At 38.9% G+C, this 13168-nt stretch overlaps 1 protein-coding gene across 1 annotated transcript; it reads left to right on the forward strand.

Moving 5' to 3' along the window:
- The first annotated feature begins 8730 nt into the window (after positions 1 to 8730).
- LOC110297211 (olfactory receptor 52P1-like) lies at positions 8731 to 9657 on the forward strand. The gene has a single exon (XM_021165951.1). The coding sequence runs from the start codon at positions 8731 to 8733 to the stop codon at positions 9655 to 9657; it is 927 nt and encodes a 308-aa protein (XP_021021610.1).
- Positions 9658 to 13168: the final 3511 nt, after the last annotated feature.

The following is a 13168-nucleotide window of genomic DNA, read 5'->3' on the forward strand; positions in this document are numbered from 1 at the left end:
AGAAAGCATAAAATTGAGTGGAACTGTAGCTACAGACTGTTTCAAGCCTCCTGAAGAGGAGCAGGGTCCCCTCCTTTGTCCTCTAGAGACCAGGAAGTGCTCTTTTTTGTTTGTTTGGGGTTTTGTTTTTTATTTAAAACAAAACAAAACAAAAAACAAAAAATGTTTTTTCAGACAATATATTTTTGTAGAAGTTAGTCCTTGGTTCTTCCTCCCAGCCTCATGCTCCCAGAAATATGATTGAGACTCAAAATATATTTACAAAAACCTTGGCCATATAGCTAGGCTATTCTCTGACTAGATATAACTTAAAATATCCCATTTATTCTGACCTATATTCTGTCATGTGACTGGTCACCTGTGTTCAGTTACCATGTATCTGTCCTGCTATATCTTCCCAGAGAATTCCCCTCCTGGCTCTATCTCAGAATCCTTTCTTTCTCCTGGATGCACTACCTCTATTTCCTGTCTAAATCAGGGTATAGTAGCTTTTGAAATTGACAGGTGATGCTTTCATACAATTCACAAGATATTTTCTTTACATATTTTATGGTGATTTCCTCCTCCAAGATCTGTCCAATTTCTCCACACACCCATCTCCACATCATAATCTAAAAACTAATACACAAGATATGCACACGTATACACGCACACACACACACACACACACACACACACACACACACACACACACACACACAAAGAGATCTTCAGTCCAGATTTTTTTAATTAACTATTATTTTTAATTTAGAATATTTTAATATGTGATTCATATAGTATTATTTAGTTAATATGGGCTATATTATAACAATATAATAAGCAATATAATTTATTGAATTTTTTTTCCTTTTTTTTAACTTGGTATTTTCCTCATTTACATTTCCAATGCTATCCCAAAAGTCCCCCATACCCTCCCCCCACTCCCCTACCCACCCACTCCCACTTTTTGGCCCTGGCGTTCCGCTGTACTGGGGCATATAAAGTTTGCAAGTTCAATGGGCCTCTCTTTCCAGTGATGGCCGACTAGGTCATCTTTTGATACATATGCAGCTAGAGTCAAGAGCTCCAGGGTACCGGTTAGTTCATAATGTTGTTCAACCTATAGGGTTGCAGATCCCTTTAGCTCCTTGGGTATTTTCTCTAGCTCCTCCATTGGGGGCCCTGTGATCCATCCAATAGCTGACTGTGGGCATCCACTTATGTGTTTGCTAGGCCCCGGCCTACTCTCACAAGAGACAGCTATATCAGGGTCCTTTCAGCAAATTCTTTCTAGTGTATGCAATGGTGTCAGTGTTTGGAGGCTGATTATGGGATGGATCCCTGGGTATGGCAGTCTCTAGATGGTCCATCCTTTTGTCTCAGGTCCAAACTTTGTCTCTGTAACTCCTTCCATGGGTGTTTTGTTCCCAATTCTAAGAAGGGGCAAAGTGTCCACACTTTGGTCTTCATTCTTCTTGAGTTTCATGTGTTTTGCAAATTGTAACTTATATTTTGGATATTCTAAGTTTCTGCGTTAATATCCACTTATCAGTGAGTACATATCATTTGAGTTCTTTTGTGATTGGGTTACCTCACTCAGGATAATGCCCTCCAGGTCTAAACATTTGCCTAGGAATTTCATAAAATCATTCTTTTTAATAGCTGAGTAGTACTGCATTAATTATGTGTACCTGTTTTGCCAGCCTATATAAATGTGCACCTCAGGCATGCAATTCCAGTTGAGTCCAGAAGATGGCGCCAAATCACATGAAGCATCTCTGGCACGTGTGGTTCTAGGATTCAAAGATCCTCTCGAAGAGCAGAAAGAGGGTTCCGGAACAGAAAAGAAAAAAATCTTGTGACTTTATTACATTGTCAAAAATAAAAAAAATAATATTTTAAGACCATGCCTGATTTCACAAGCAGATTGTTGATGGTAAGAAGACACTCAACTAGAGAAAGTACCCAAGGAGCTAAAGGGATCTGCAACCCTATTGTTGGAACAACATGATGTACTAACCAGAACCCCGGAGCTCTTGTCTCTAGCTACATATGTATCGAAAGATGGCCTAGTTGACCATCACTGGAAAGAGAGGCCCATTGGACTTGCAAACTTTATATGCCCCAATATAGGGGAATGCCAGGGCCAAAAGAATGGGAATGGGTGGGTAGGGAAGTGGGGGGCGCTATGGGGGACTTTTGGGATAGCATTGGAAATGTCACTGAGGAAAATATGTAATAAAAATATTAAAAATTTAAAAAAAAGAAGACACTCATATTACTTGGCTCAACATCCTTTAATAGTTGTTGTCTTTGTCTGGATAAACTTCCATTCTATTAAAACATTTCCACTCCTAAAAAAAAAAAAAAAAAAAAAAAGAGCAGAAAGCACTCTATTATAAGTGTTGTTGCTGTTGTTGCTACTGAAAACAGATTCTTTTCTCTTACAATAGGTCTTGATTACAATTTCTCCTTCCTAAGATTCTTTTCTCATACAATAGATTTTGATTACAATTTCTCCTCCCTCAAATCCTCCCAGGCCCTCTCCCCACCTCTCCTTTCCTCTGGCTCTACTCCCTTTTTCTCTCTAACAGACAAAAACAGGCTTCTAAGAGATAACAAGTAAGCATGACAAAAAGTATATAAGATAAAACAAAGACCATCAGATTAAAGCTAGACAAGGCAAATCAACTAAGGGGAAAAAGCCCAAGATAAGGCATAAGAATCAGAGACCCACTCATTCAAACACTCCAGAGTCTTATTATAACGCTAAACTGAAATCCATAATCCATGCAGAGGGCGTGGTGCATGAGTCTGGGCTCTCTAGACTCTGGTTCTCAGTCACCCAAGCAGTGATGGGTATGGCTTCCCTCTCATGGAATGGGCCTTAAGTCAAACCAGACATTGATTCTTCACTCCCACAAGCTTAGGGCAACCATCACTAACATATTATGCAGGCAGGACAAAGATCTAAGGGTTTGTGGCTGGGTTGTTATTTATGTTTCTCATTTGACAACCTGCAGAGTACCCTATCATACCAAAGATACTAGAATGTAGATGTAAAGGGTCTATCTATGTTGGCACCAGCTTGACCTCTGCATGTCCAATGAGTTGTTTGGATGTTGTCTTCAGCATTGAGGTCTTGCTGTCTGTGGAGAGCAACCTATTGTCTCGTCAACAGCATGAACTGTTTGCAGATTTCCCTTTGGCCAACAATTCAAGTAGATGTAACATAGTCCTGGTACTGGAAGCTTCAGTAGGTGACAAGAGACTGCCAGTTGGGACTCCATCTCCCTCACTATTTGGTGGCTTCATATCTTTATATATTTTTAACAGTTTCCACTGTATTAGGTTTCTATACCATTCCTTAAATGCCCCTCAGATCTAGCCGTCTTTCCCCAGTAATGGACTTTAGACATTACCTATGGTGCAAAACTTCTATTATAAACCAATCATTGCCAAATAATAAAATACACTGTAATGGAAAAAAGCAAAATTCTACCAATATTACTTAGATTCCAAAAAAGAACTGCAGCCAAGTTCCTGTCATTTGAAAAGTGAAAACGACATTGCTTGGTAAAAATCACAAGAAGAAAGTTGAATTGAAAAATCCAAATTATTAAATGAACCTTTGTTTTCCTAGAGTGAAAACATCATTGTTCCTGTCATCTAAAAAGTGGTAAGCAATGAAAACTTAACATTACATGGAAACTGGGAATGCTCACAACAATTTCTTTTCCTTTGGGGGCTTCTTTTCAAGACATGCTGCTTCTAATAAAACACCCAGTGGTATTCTCTGATGAGCTATGCTGTGCTTCTCTCTTTCCTTGGTCTCTGAAGACTTGTCACTACCCTCAGATTTATCCTAAGATGAAATCATAGACTACAAAACTTCCTTTATATGATGAGAGACCCTTGGCCCATAGCAACAAGAAAACTTATATGTCATCTTGCAGAAATAAATACAGGGAGGGAGTGCTTTTCTATCCAGTTCAGTAGAAAACAAAAACCGTATTCAAGTTATGACCCTCGTATAGGAATGCTCTGCTTATTGAAAGCAAGGTAGGTTGTAAGAAGGTATTAGGATATTTCTAGGTAAGTTTTAATTTTAAAATTTAAATAATTACTTTCTTTTGATTCAATTGCTTTCTCCCAATATCTACCTATATCTCCATTAATCCTGTTTATCAAGCATTTATGTTCTAGCCATTCAGCAGTCTTTGTACACCCCTTCTGAAAGATGAACGAGTTAACAGCAAATTTAAGGGGTGAGAGAGTAAAGATCCAAGAATCCAGAAATCATTTTTAATGACAAAGAAATGTGAACTATGACAGGATAAGTATTTTACAAATCCAGCTATGTATGAGTACTTAATAAGCATGAGCTAAATGAGAATAACTTCTTAAAGAACAAAAAGTTGAGCTAATTGATGCTTAAAATAATAACTATAGTGTGTGTAGAGAGAAAAGGTAAAAATGGAGGAAGATATGGTTTTATTAATAAAGGGATATGGAAATCATGCTATCAATCAAAGATAATGAGCCTGCCCCCAGGAATCTCTGGAGTTGGGGGCAAGACCACACTGAATTTCTATTTTGTAAACAAATCACAGTTTTCAGATATTGTATGTTTTCTCTCTCTCTCTCTCTCTCTCTCTCTCTCTCTCTCTCACACACACACACACACACACACACACACACACACAGAATGTTCTCTGATCCCCTAAGAGTCTAGCAAATGTTCTTTACAATTCTCTTTGTCCCTGTACAAGAAAATTCCCCATCAAGCACCACAACCCCTTGCCCATCTCAGTTATAACGTTTACTGACTTTGTAGTCCCTGTCTGTAAATTTACCTAACAGGTAAAGGGAAACAAAGTCGAATGACATTTTTTTTTAAAAAATGTAGAAAAAAGGGGGGACCTAGATTCATGTACCATGAACCACATTATCTTAGGTTGGTAATTCTCAACATGACAGCACAGGGAATTATTGCAGGTGCTCTAGAGACTAGAGCTCCTAGGCTCCAATGCTGGATATTTATTTGGATGCAGTTGTCTGGGTCCAGGCATGAGGATTGTTACACCTCTTAGTGTTTATAATTCATGGAAATGGTGTGAATCACTTTGTGGCTCTGTGACATATAAATGATCTGAAGGCTGATGAGTTTTCTGGGGGCTGGCTTTGGAAAGGAAAGAAAGTCAGATTTGGGCAGCATAATGAAGAACAAAATCTTATGCATACACTACTTTTACAATTTGCAGTCTACAAACAATAAATACATAAAATCACCCTTCATTTGATTGTGCACAATCAGTCTATGGCCTGAGCACATTGCTTTGCCCAAAAGAAGTTTAAGGTAAAACAGAACAATATGGCCTATAATGTTTTTCCTCCCAATACTACCTCCCAGTTCTATGTCCATACTATTATTGCCATTCTTTGTCCATGTCCTTTGGTTCCATAATCAATAGAGATCATTTTAAAGATTCAAAAATCTGGCAACTTTAATCCTGTGTAATGTTTCAGTTTCAACAAAGGCATTGATTTTATGACAATAAGTACAGGAGGCAAGGGTGATGCTGCCAGATTACTTTAGTTGTAAATGTCAATTTGGGTCAGATAACTATACGAAAAGCAGGGAGATCTTTGATAATTCTATAAGAGCAACAACAGCAACAATGAAAGAAAAGGTGAAATAATTTTGGATAAACTCAGATTCTATAATATTAGTCAGAGGACATTATAGCTATGAATTTTACAAGAAAAGAACTGTGCAGAAAATATTTATAATAAACTACTTTAATATTTATGTTTCTATTCCATGAAGAAAGTAATTAGGGTCCCTACAGATGTACAGTTTGCTCCAATGACAGTGTCAGCAAATTTGCAGAGTTGCAAAGTCCTACCAGGATGTCACATAACTCCCACATCTCATCAGTGAGCTTCTAGTATAACAAAGCAGTTCAAAGCCGTATGGTCAGATAAATGCCTCTACTGCATCTCTTGTGTTGCATAGGACCTGTAGATTCTCCTAAGCAACCCTCATCTGCAATTGTCTGTGGCCTGCATCAGAATGAGCTATTTTCAACATCTACTTATTATGCAGGCAAAGTCCTTTTTAAGTGAATGTCACATGGCGTTCTAATATGTTTGAAATATTGGTGATAGTGGGTTTTTTCTGGCAAGGATTTTCTTGAATTTGGTCCTTTCCTCCCTTTCTTTCTTCACACAAAGTGATATTACTTCTTCTAAAAACCATTAGTCAACCTCATGGCTTCAACAACTTAGAAAATTCATGAATATCACTTTATACCATAATACTAAATCTTCCAACATATAGACACATAAGCAGAGATTGTAGGCTCACACTGAATGTCTGTGCTCTTAAAAAAAAAATGGAGCTGGGCAGTGCTGATGCATGCTCTTAGTTCCAGCACTTAGAAGACAGAGGCAGGTAGATTTCTGTGATTTTGAAGCCAGCTCTGTCCTGGAACAGAGCTAGTTCCAGGACAGCTAGGGCTACACAGATGAAACTCTGTCTTGAGAGAAAGAGAGAGAGAGAGAGAGAGAGAGAGAGAGAGAGAGAGAGAGAGAGAGAGAGAGAGAGAGAGAGAAGAAGAAGAAGAAGAAGAAGAAGAAGAAGAAGAAGAAGAAGAAGAAGAAGAAGAAGGAGGAGGAGGAGGAGGAGGAGGAGGAGGAGGAGGAGGAGGAGGAGGAGGAGGAGGAGGAGGAGGAGGTGGTGGAGAGGGAGGAGGACGAGGAGAGGAGGACGAGGATGAGGACGAGGATGAGGAGGAGAAGGAAGGACAGAAGGAAGGAAGCAAGGTGTGCACAATGATAAAATGAGGCCATGTGAAACTTGTTTTGAACTTATGAGTTTATAGAACAAAACACTGCTTTGAACTTACTACTGACAAACCTCTGTAACTCCCCTTTGTTTAATATTTTATCTATGAGGCAATTTTCTAAAACTTTTGCCTATAAAAAGGCCAAAGAATAGAAATAAGATGTTGGCTTACGGGGAGCTCTGCCCCAACCATCCATCCTTCCAAATGTATGTGTATGGCATTTGGGGCTCAGTCCCATTCACCAAATGTATATATGTATATGCCTGTTTGTCTGTGTGTAGTTATACAAGAACAGTTGTGGATTAAATAAAACAGGTAGTCTGGCCTGATTAGAATGTGTGTTATGTTGCCTGTATAAGTGACTTCTTTCTTTCCTCCCTGGTTCACAGAGTGAACAAGCTCTGAGCCTCTCATCTGCCTAGTGAGAGGCTCCTGGCTAACTTGCCAGAGAAAGCTCTAGCAATAAATTCTTTACCTAATTCCCTGCTGCTAAATGACATGTGTTAACTGCCAAAAGCAAGTGGTTAAAGAAAAAACAAAAAACAAAAACAAAAAACCCTAGGTAATATAGAAGCTACCTTCTACCTTCTTAAGGAAAGGCCACCTAAATAAAAGAAACTTATTTGAATACAATATTTTACATAGACTTCTTTTTCCTTTTATTTCTTTCTTTTTTGTTAGTGTACAAAGTAATTCATTTTATCTTCACATTCTCATACATTGTATTTTTTTTTGCCCCCAACCACCTTCTCCTTCACTCCCCATTGCTTCACTCCCCCTTGTCTTCACAAATAGTTCCCTTTTCCTTTCATATCACATGAATTCCATTACCCCCAGAATTGGTATTAGTGGAGTGTGGTATTGATTTGATTACTGGGTAGATTATTTAAAGCTCCTTAGAGAAGAAAACATCTGCTGATTCATGATGAGAACCCAGGAATGAGTGCATACTTGTAAGGGGTCCAGTAGACCAATTTGAAGTAAATATTTATAATTAAATATAAACAGTCTACATTCTATTTATGAAAGACATTAATAGTGGAAAAGAGAATGATACCTTGATGAGTTATCCAGAAAGTGTATATATGTACAGTTGAAGAGATGAAAAGAGGCAGTCACTTCACAGTGACTATAGATCCTAGTCTTACACATTTTATCCACCAAACAGAGGTCACAGGGAGAGAAAGGATGCTACTACATGAAAGAAACAGGGCATAAAAAGGGAAAAGATCTCAAAAAAATAATTTCTCTAAACTATGCAGCCATCTTGGAACAAGGAGTAAAGAAGTGTACCTCCTGATGCCCCTTTCTGTGTCTCTATATATGAAAGACATACAAGTGAAAATATCATGAGATTCTATCTGATTCTCTCAGCCTTTGCTCAAGGATGAAAATGTTTTCCTATTACTACTTAGAGCTTCAGAACATTTTAAGATTTATTGAATGTGTGGGTGTGTATGTAGAGGTCAGATAACAACTTTGTAGAGTTGTTTCTCTCATTCAACCATTATATGAGTTCCAAGAATCTAAAATAGGTCATCACTTTTGCACAGCAAGCATGTTACCTACTAAGTGATCTTGCTGTCATGGTGGGGGATGGGTGGCTTTTTTTTTCAAGGCATAGGATTGCTGAACTGTCAAGGTGAAAATAAAGACTTTCTATATATCCTTTATATTGAAGGCTAAAACCCATAAAAATTGATCATTAAAACAATAAAAGGTCTTAGAGATAGGACTGAAACTGGGCTGTGCATTACATGACTGTAAGAAGACATTATGACATTTTTCTCCGGGTTAAAACTAACAAACCACTGGAACCAAAACCAATAAAATCAACCAACACCCATGTCTCATTGGCAGGTATTTCAACCTTCTTTAACAACTACTACCAGTTTCTGGCATGTTAATCTTCAACCACTCCAGTTTCATGACTTTCACTCTTTTGGGAGTGCCCGGCTTAGAATCCCAACACTTGTGGCTCTCTGTTCCATTCACTTCCATGCTCTTGGCCATCCTCATTGGCAATGGTGCTATCCTCTTCTTGGTTATCACAGACCCCACACTTCACACACCAATGTATCTGCTCCTGGCCCTGCTGATGGTGGCTGACCTCATCTCTACTCTAGCTCTTGTGCCCAAGGTCCTGTGCCTCTTCTGGTTTGATGATCGAGTCATAGCCATCTATGCCTGTTTCACACAGATGTTCTTCATTCATGGAGCTTCAGTGGTACGATCAGCCCTACTTGTTGCAATGGCCTTTGACCGCTTTGTGGCTGTGTGTGAGCCACTACGCTACAACACAATTTTAAGCCATTCTCTAGTTGGACGCCTAGGACTGGTGGCACTTGCCAAGGGTGTCATCCTTATCCTGCCCATGCCTCTTCTACTTCAAAGGCTGACTTTCTGTCACAGGGTCATTTCCCACACATACTGTGACCATATGGCTGTGGTAAAAATGGCCTGTAGTAACACCAGACCAAATAGGATTTATGGGCTCTTCGTGATCTTGCTTGTAGTGGGACTCGATCTGCTTCTAATTGGTTTCTCGTATGTCTGCATCCTGCAGAGTGTGGTACGCCTCAACTCTCGAGATGCCACCTTCAAAGCCCTCAACACATGCTCAGCCCACCTCTTTGTCATTCTCATCACTTATGTACCTGCACTGTTTTCATCCATCACCCACCGCATTGGCCACCACATTCCACCTCATGCTCACATTATTCTTGCCAATCTCTACCTTCTCATACCTTCGGTGTTCAACCCAATTATCTACGGTATTAAAATGAAGGAGATACGGGACAGGGTGGCCAAATGCTTGTGCAGATGAACTTTATACGATGTGAATAGCAGTAATAACCCATCAACTTGATAAATGATGAGGCTATCTGAGACCTTTGACAACCACCCAAGACCTAGTAATGTCTCCTGATAAACTGTGGATATTACGGAAAGTATAGGACCACAAAAGAGTGGTCTCACTCCATTTTTTCTATGTGTTCATTCTCAAGTTCTGTTTCCAAGACTACTCAAAGGATTGTGATAATGTGTGTGTGTGTGTGTGTGTGTGTGTGTGTGTGTGTGTGTATGCATTGTATAGTCAAGATTTATAGACTATTGAAATACATAATTTGAACTGTTTCATTGCAAACTAAGTCACTAACTAAACTATTACTGTCTAGAGTAACAATTCAAGACACTCCTGTGAGAGGGAACTCTACCCTAAAAAAAAAAAATGCATGTGAGATGAAAGCTACTTGCTTCTAAACCAACATTAGTCTCACATGAATTCATCCAGAATGGCTTAGCTCCCGCATAAAGATCAACTTACATTATGTGATGAAGTATTGCTCTGTTGCTGTGTTTAAAATCATTGTATGAATAAAATTTATGATAATGAATTATTGTAAAACGAAACTATAAAATGTCACGTTTAAAACAACTAGCACAAAATAAAAGCATGGAATGTAAAGACAACTTTCAATCATTGTTTTAGTACTAAGTATGTGGTCATTGAGATTAAAGTTAGAAGACAGGGCCTACATTTCTGAACACCAATCTCAACCTATGACATTGTGTTTGAAATTTAAAAACAGAACAAGACTTTCATTTATTTTTTTTTCTTTTTTTTAATTTTTAAAATTTTTTATTACATATTTTCCTCAATTACATTTCCAATGCTATCCCAAAAGTCCCCCATACCGCCCCCCACTTCCCTACCCACCCATTCCCATTCTTTTGGCCCTGGCATTCCCCTATATTGGGGCATATAAAGTTTGCAAGTCCAATGGGCCTCTTTCCAGTGATGGCCGACTAGGCCATCTTTCGATACATATGCAGCTAGAGACAAGAACTCGTGGGTACTGGTTAGTACATCATGTTGTTCCAACAATAGGGTTGCAGATCCCTTTAGCTCCTTGGGTACTTTCTCTAGCTTCTCCATTGGGAGCCCTGTGATACATCCAAAAGCTGACTGTGAGCATCCACTCCTGTGTTTGCTACGCCCATGCATAGTCTCACAAGAGACAGCTATATATGGGTCCTTTCAGCAAAATCTTGCTAGTGTATGCAATGGTGTCAGCGTTTGGAAGCTGATTATGGGATGGATCCCTGGATATGGCAGTCTCTAGATGGTTCATCCTTTCATCACAGCTCGAAACTTTGTCTCTGTAACTCCTTCCATGGGTGTTTTGTTCCCAATTCTAAGAAGGGGCATATTGTCCACACTTTGGTCTTCATTCTTCTTGAGTTTCATGCGTTTAGCAAATTGTATCTTATATCTTGGGTATCCTAAGTTTTGGGCTAATATCCACTTATCAGTGAATACATATTGTGTGAGTTCCTTTGTGATTGTGTTACCTCACTCAAGATGATGCCCTCCAGGTCCATCCATTTGGCTAGGAATTTCATAAATTCATTCTTTTTAATAGCTGAGTAGTACTCCATTGTGTAAATGTACCATAATTTCTGTATCCATTCCTCTGTTGAGGGACATCTGGGTTCTTTCCAACTTCTGGCTATTATAAATAGGGCTGCTATGAACATAGTGGAGCATGTGTCCTTCTTACGGGTTGGGACATCTTCTGGATATATGCCCAGGAGAGGTATTGCTGGATCCTCCGGTAGTACTATGTCCAATTTTCTGAGGAACCGCCAGACTGATTTCCAGAGTGGTTGTACAACCTTGCAATCCCACCAACAATGGAGGATCTTTCTCCACATCCTCGCCAGCATCTGCTGTCACCTGAATTTTTGATCTTAGCCATTCTGACTGGTGTGAGGTGGAATCTCAGGGTTGTTTTGATTTGCATTTCCCTGATAATTAAGGATATTGAACATTTTTTCAGATGCTTCTCTGCCATTCGGTATTCCTCAGGTAAGAATTCTTTGTTCAGTTCTGAGCCCCATTTTTTAATGGGGTTATTTGACTTTCTGGAGTCCATCTTCTTGAGTTCTTTATATATATTGCATATTAGTCCCTTATCTGATTTAGGATAGGTAAAGATCCTTTCCCAATCTGTTGGTGGTTTTTTTGTCTTATTGATGGTGTCTTTTGCCTTGCAGAAGCTTTGCAGTTTCATGAGGTCCCACTTGTCAATTCTCGATCTTACAGCACAAGCCATTGCTGTTCTATTCAAGAATTTTTCCCCTGTGCCCATATCTTCAAGGCTTTTCCCCACTTTCTCCTCTATAAGTTTCAGTGTCTCTGGTTTTATGTGAAGTTCCTTGATCCACTTAGACTTGACCTTAGTACAAGGAGATAGGAATGGATCGATTTGCATTCTTCTACATGTTAAAAAACAGTTGTGCCAGCACCATTTGTTGAAAATGCTGTCTTTCTTCCACTAGATGGTTTTAGCTCCCTTGTCAAAGATCAAGTGACCATAGGTGTGTGGGTTCATTTCTGGGTCTTCAATTCTATTCCATTGGTCTACTTGTCTGTCGCTATACCAGTACCACGCAGTTTTTATCACAATTGCTCTGTAGTAAAGCTTTAGGTCCGGCATGGTGATTCCACCAGAGGTTCTTTTATCCTTGAGAAGAGTTTTTGATATCCTAGGTTTTTTGTTATTCCAGATGAATTTGCAGATTGCACTTTCTAATTCGTTGAAAAATTGATTTGGAATTTTGATGGGGATTGCATTGAATCTGTAGATTGCTTTTGGCAAGATAGCCATTTTTACAATGTTGATCCTGCCAATCTATGAGCATGGGAGATCTTTCCATCTTCTGAGATCTTCTAGAATTTCTTTCTTCAGAGACTTGAAGTTTTTATTATACAGATCTTTCACTTCCTTAGTTAGAGTCATGCCAAGATATATTATTTGTGACTATTGAGAAGGGTGTTGTTTCAATAATTTTTTTCTCAGCCTGTTTATTCTTTGTGTAGAGAAAGGCCATTGATTTGTTTGAGTTAATTTTATATCTAGCTACTTCACTGAAGTTGTTTATCAGGTTTAGGAATTCTCTGGTGGAATTTTTAGGGTCACTTATATATACTATCATATCATCTGCAAAAAGTGATATTTTGACTTCATCTTTTCCAATTTGTATCCTTTTGATCTCCTTTTGTTGTCGAATTGCTCTGGCTAAGACTTCAAGTACAATGTTGAATAGGTATGGAGAAAGTGGACAGCCTTGTCTAGTCCCTGATTTTAGAGGGATTGCTTCAAGCTTCTCACCATTTACTTTGATGTTGGCTACTGGTTTGCTGTAGATTGCTTTTATCATGTTTAGGTATGGGCCTTGAATTCCTGATCTTTCCAAGACTTTTATCATGAATAGGTGTTGGATCTTGTCAAATGCTTTTTCCGCATCTAACGAGATGACCATGTGGTTTT

The sequence above is a fragment of the Mus caroli genome, unplaced genomic scaffold, assembly GCF_978045245.1.
Source record: "Mus caroli unplaced genomic scaffold, Mus_caroli_1 scaffold_8, whole genome shotgun sequence".
In the NCBI taxonomy this organism is placed as follows: Eukaryota; Metazoa; Chordata; class Mammalia; order Rodentia; family Muridae; genus Mus; species Mus caroli.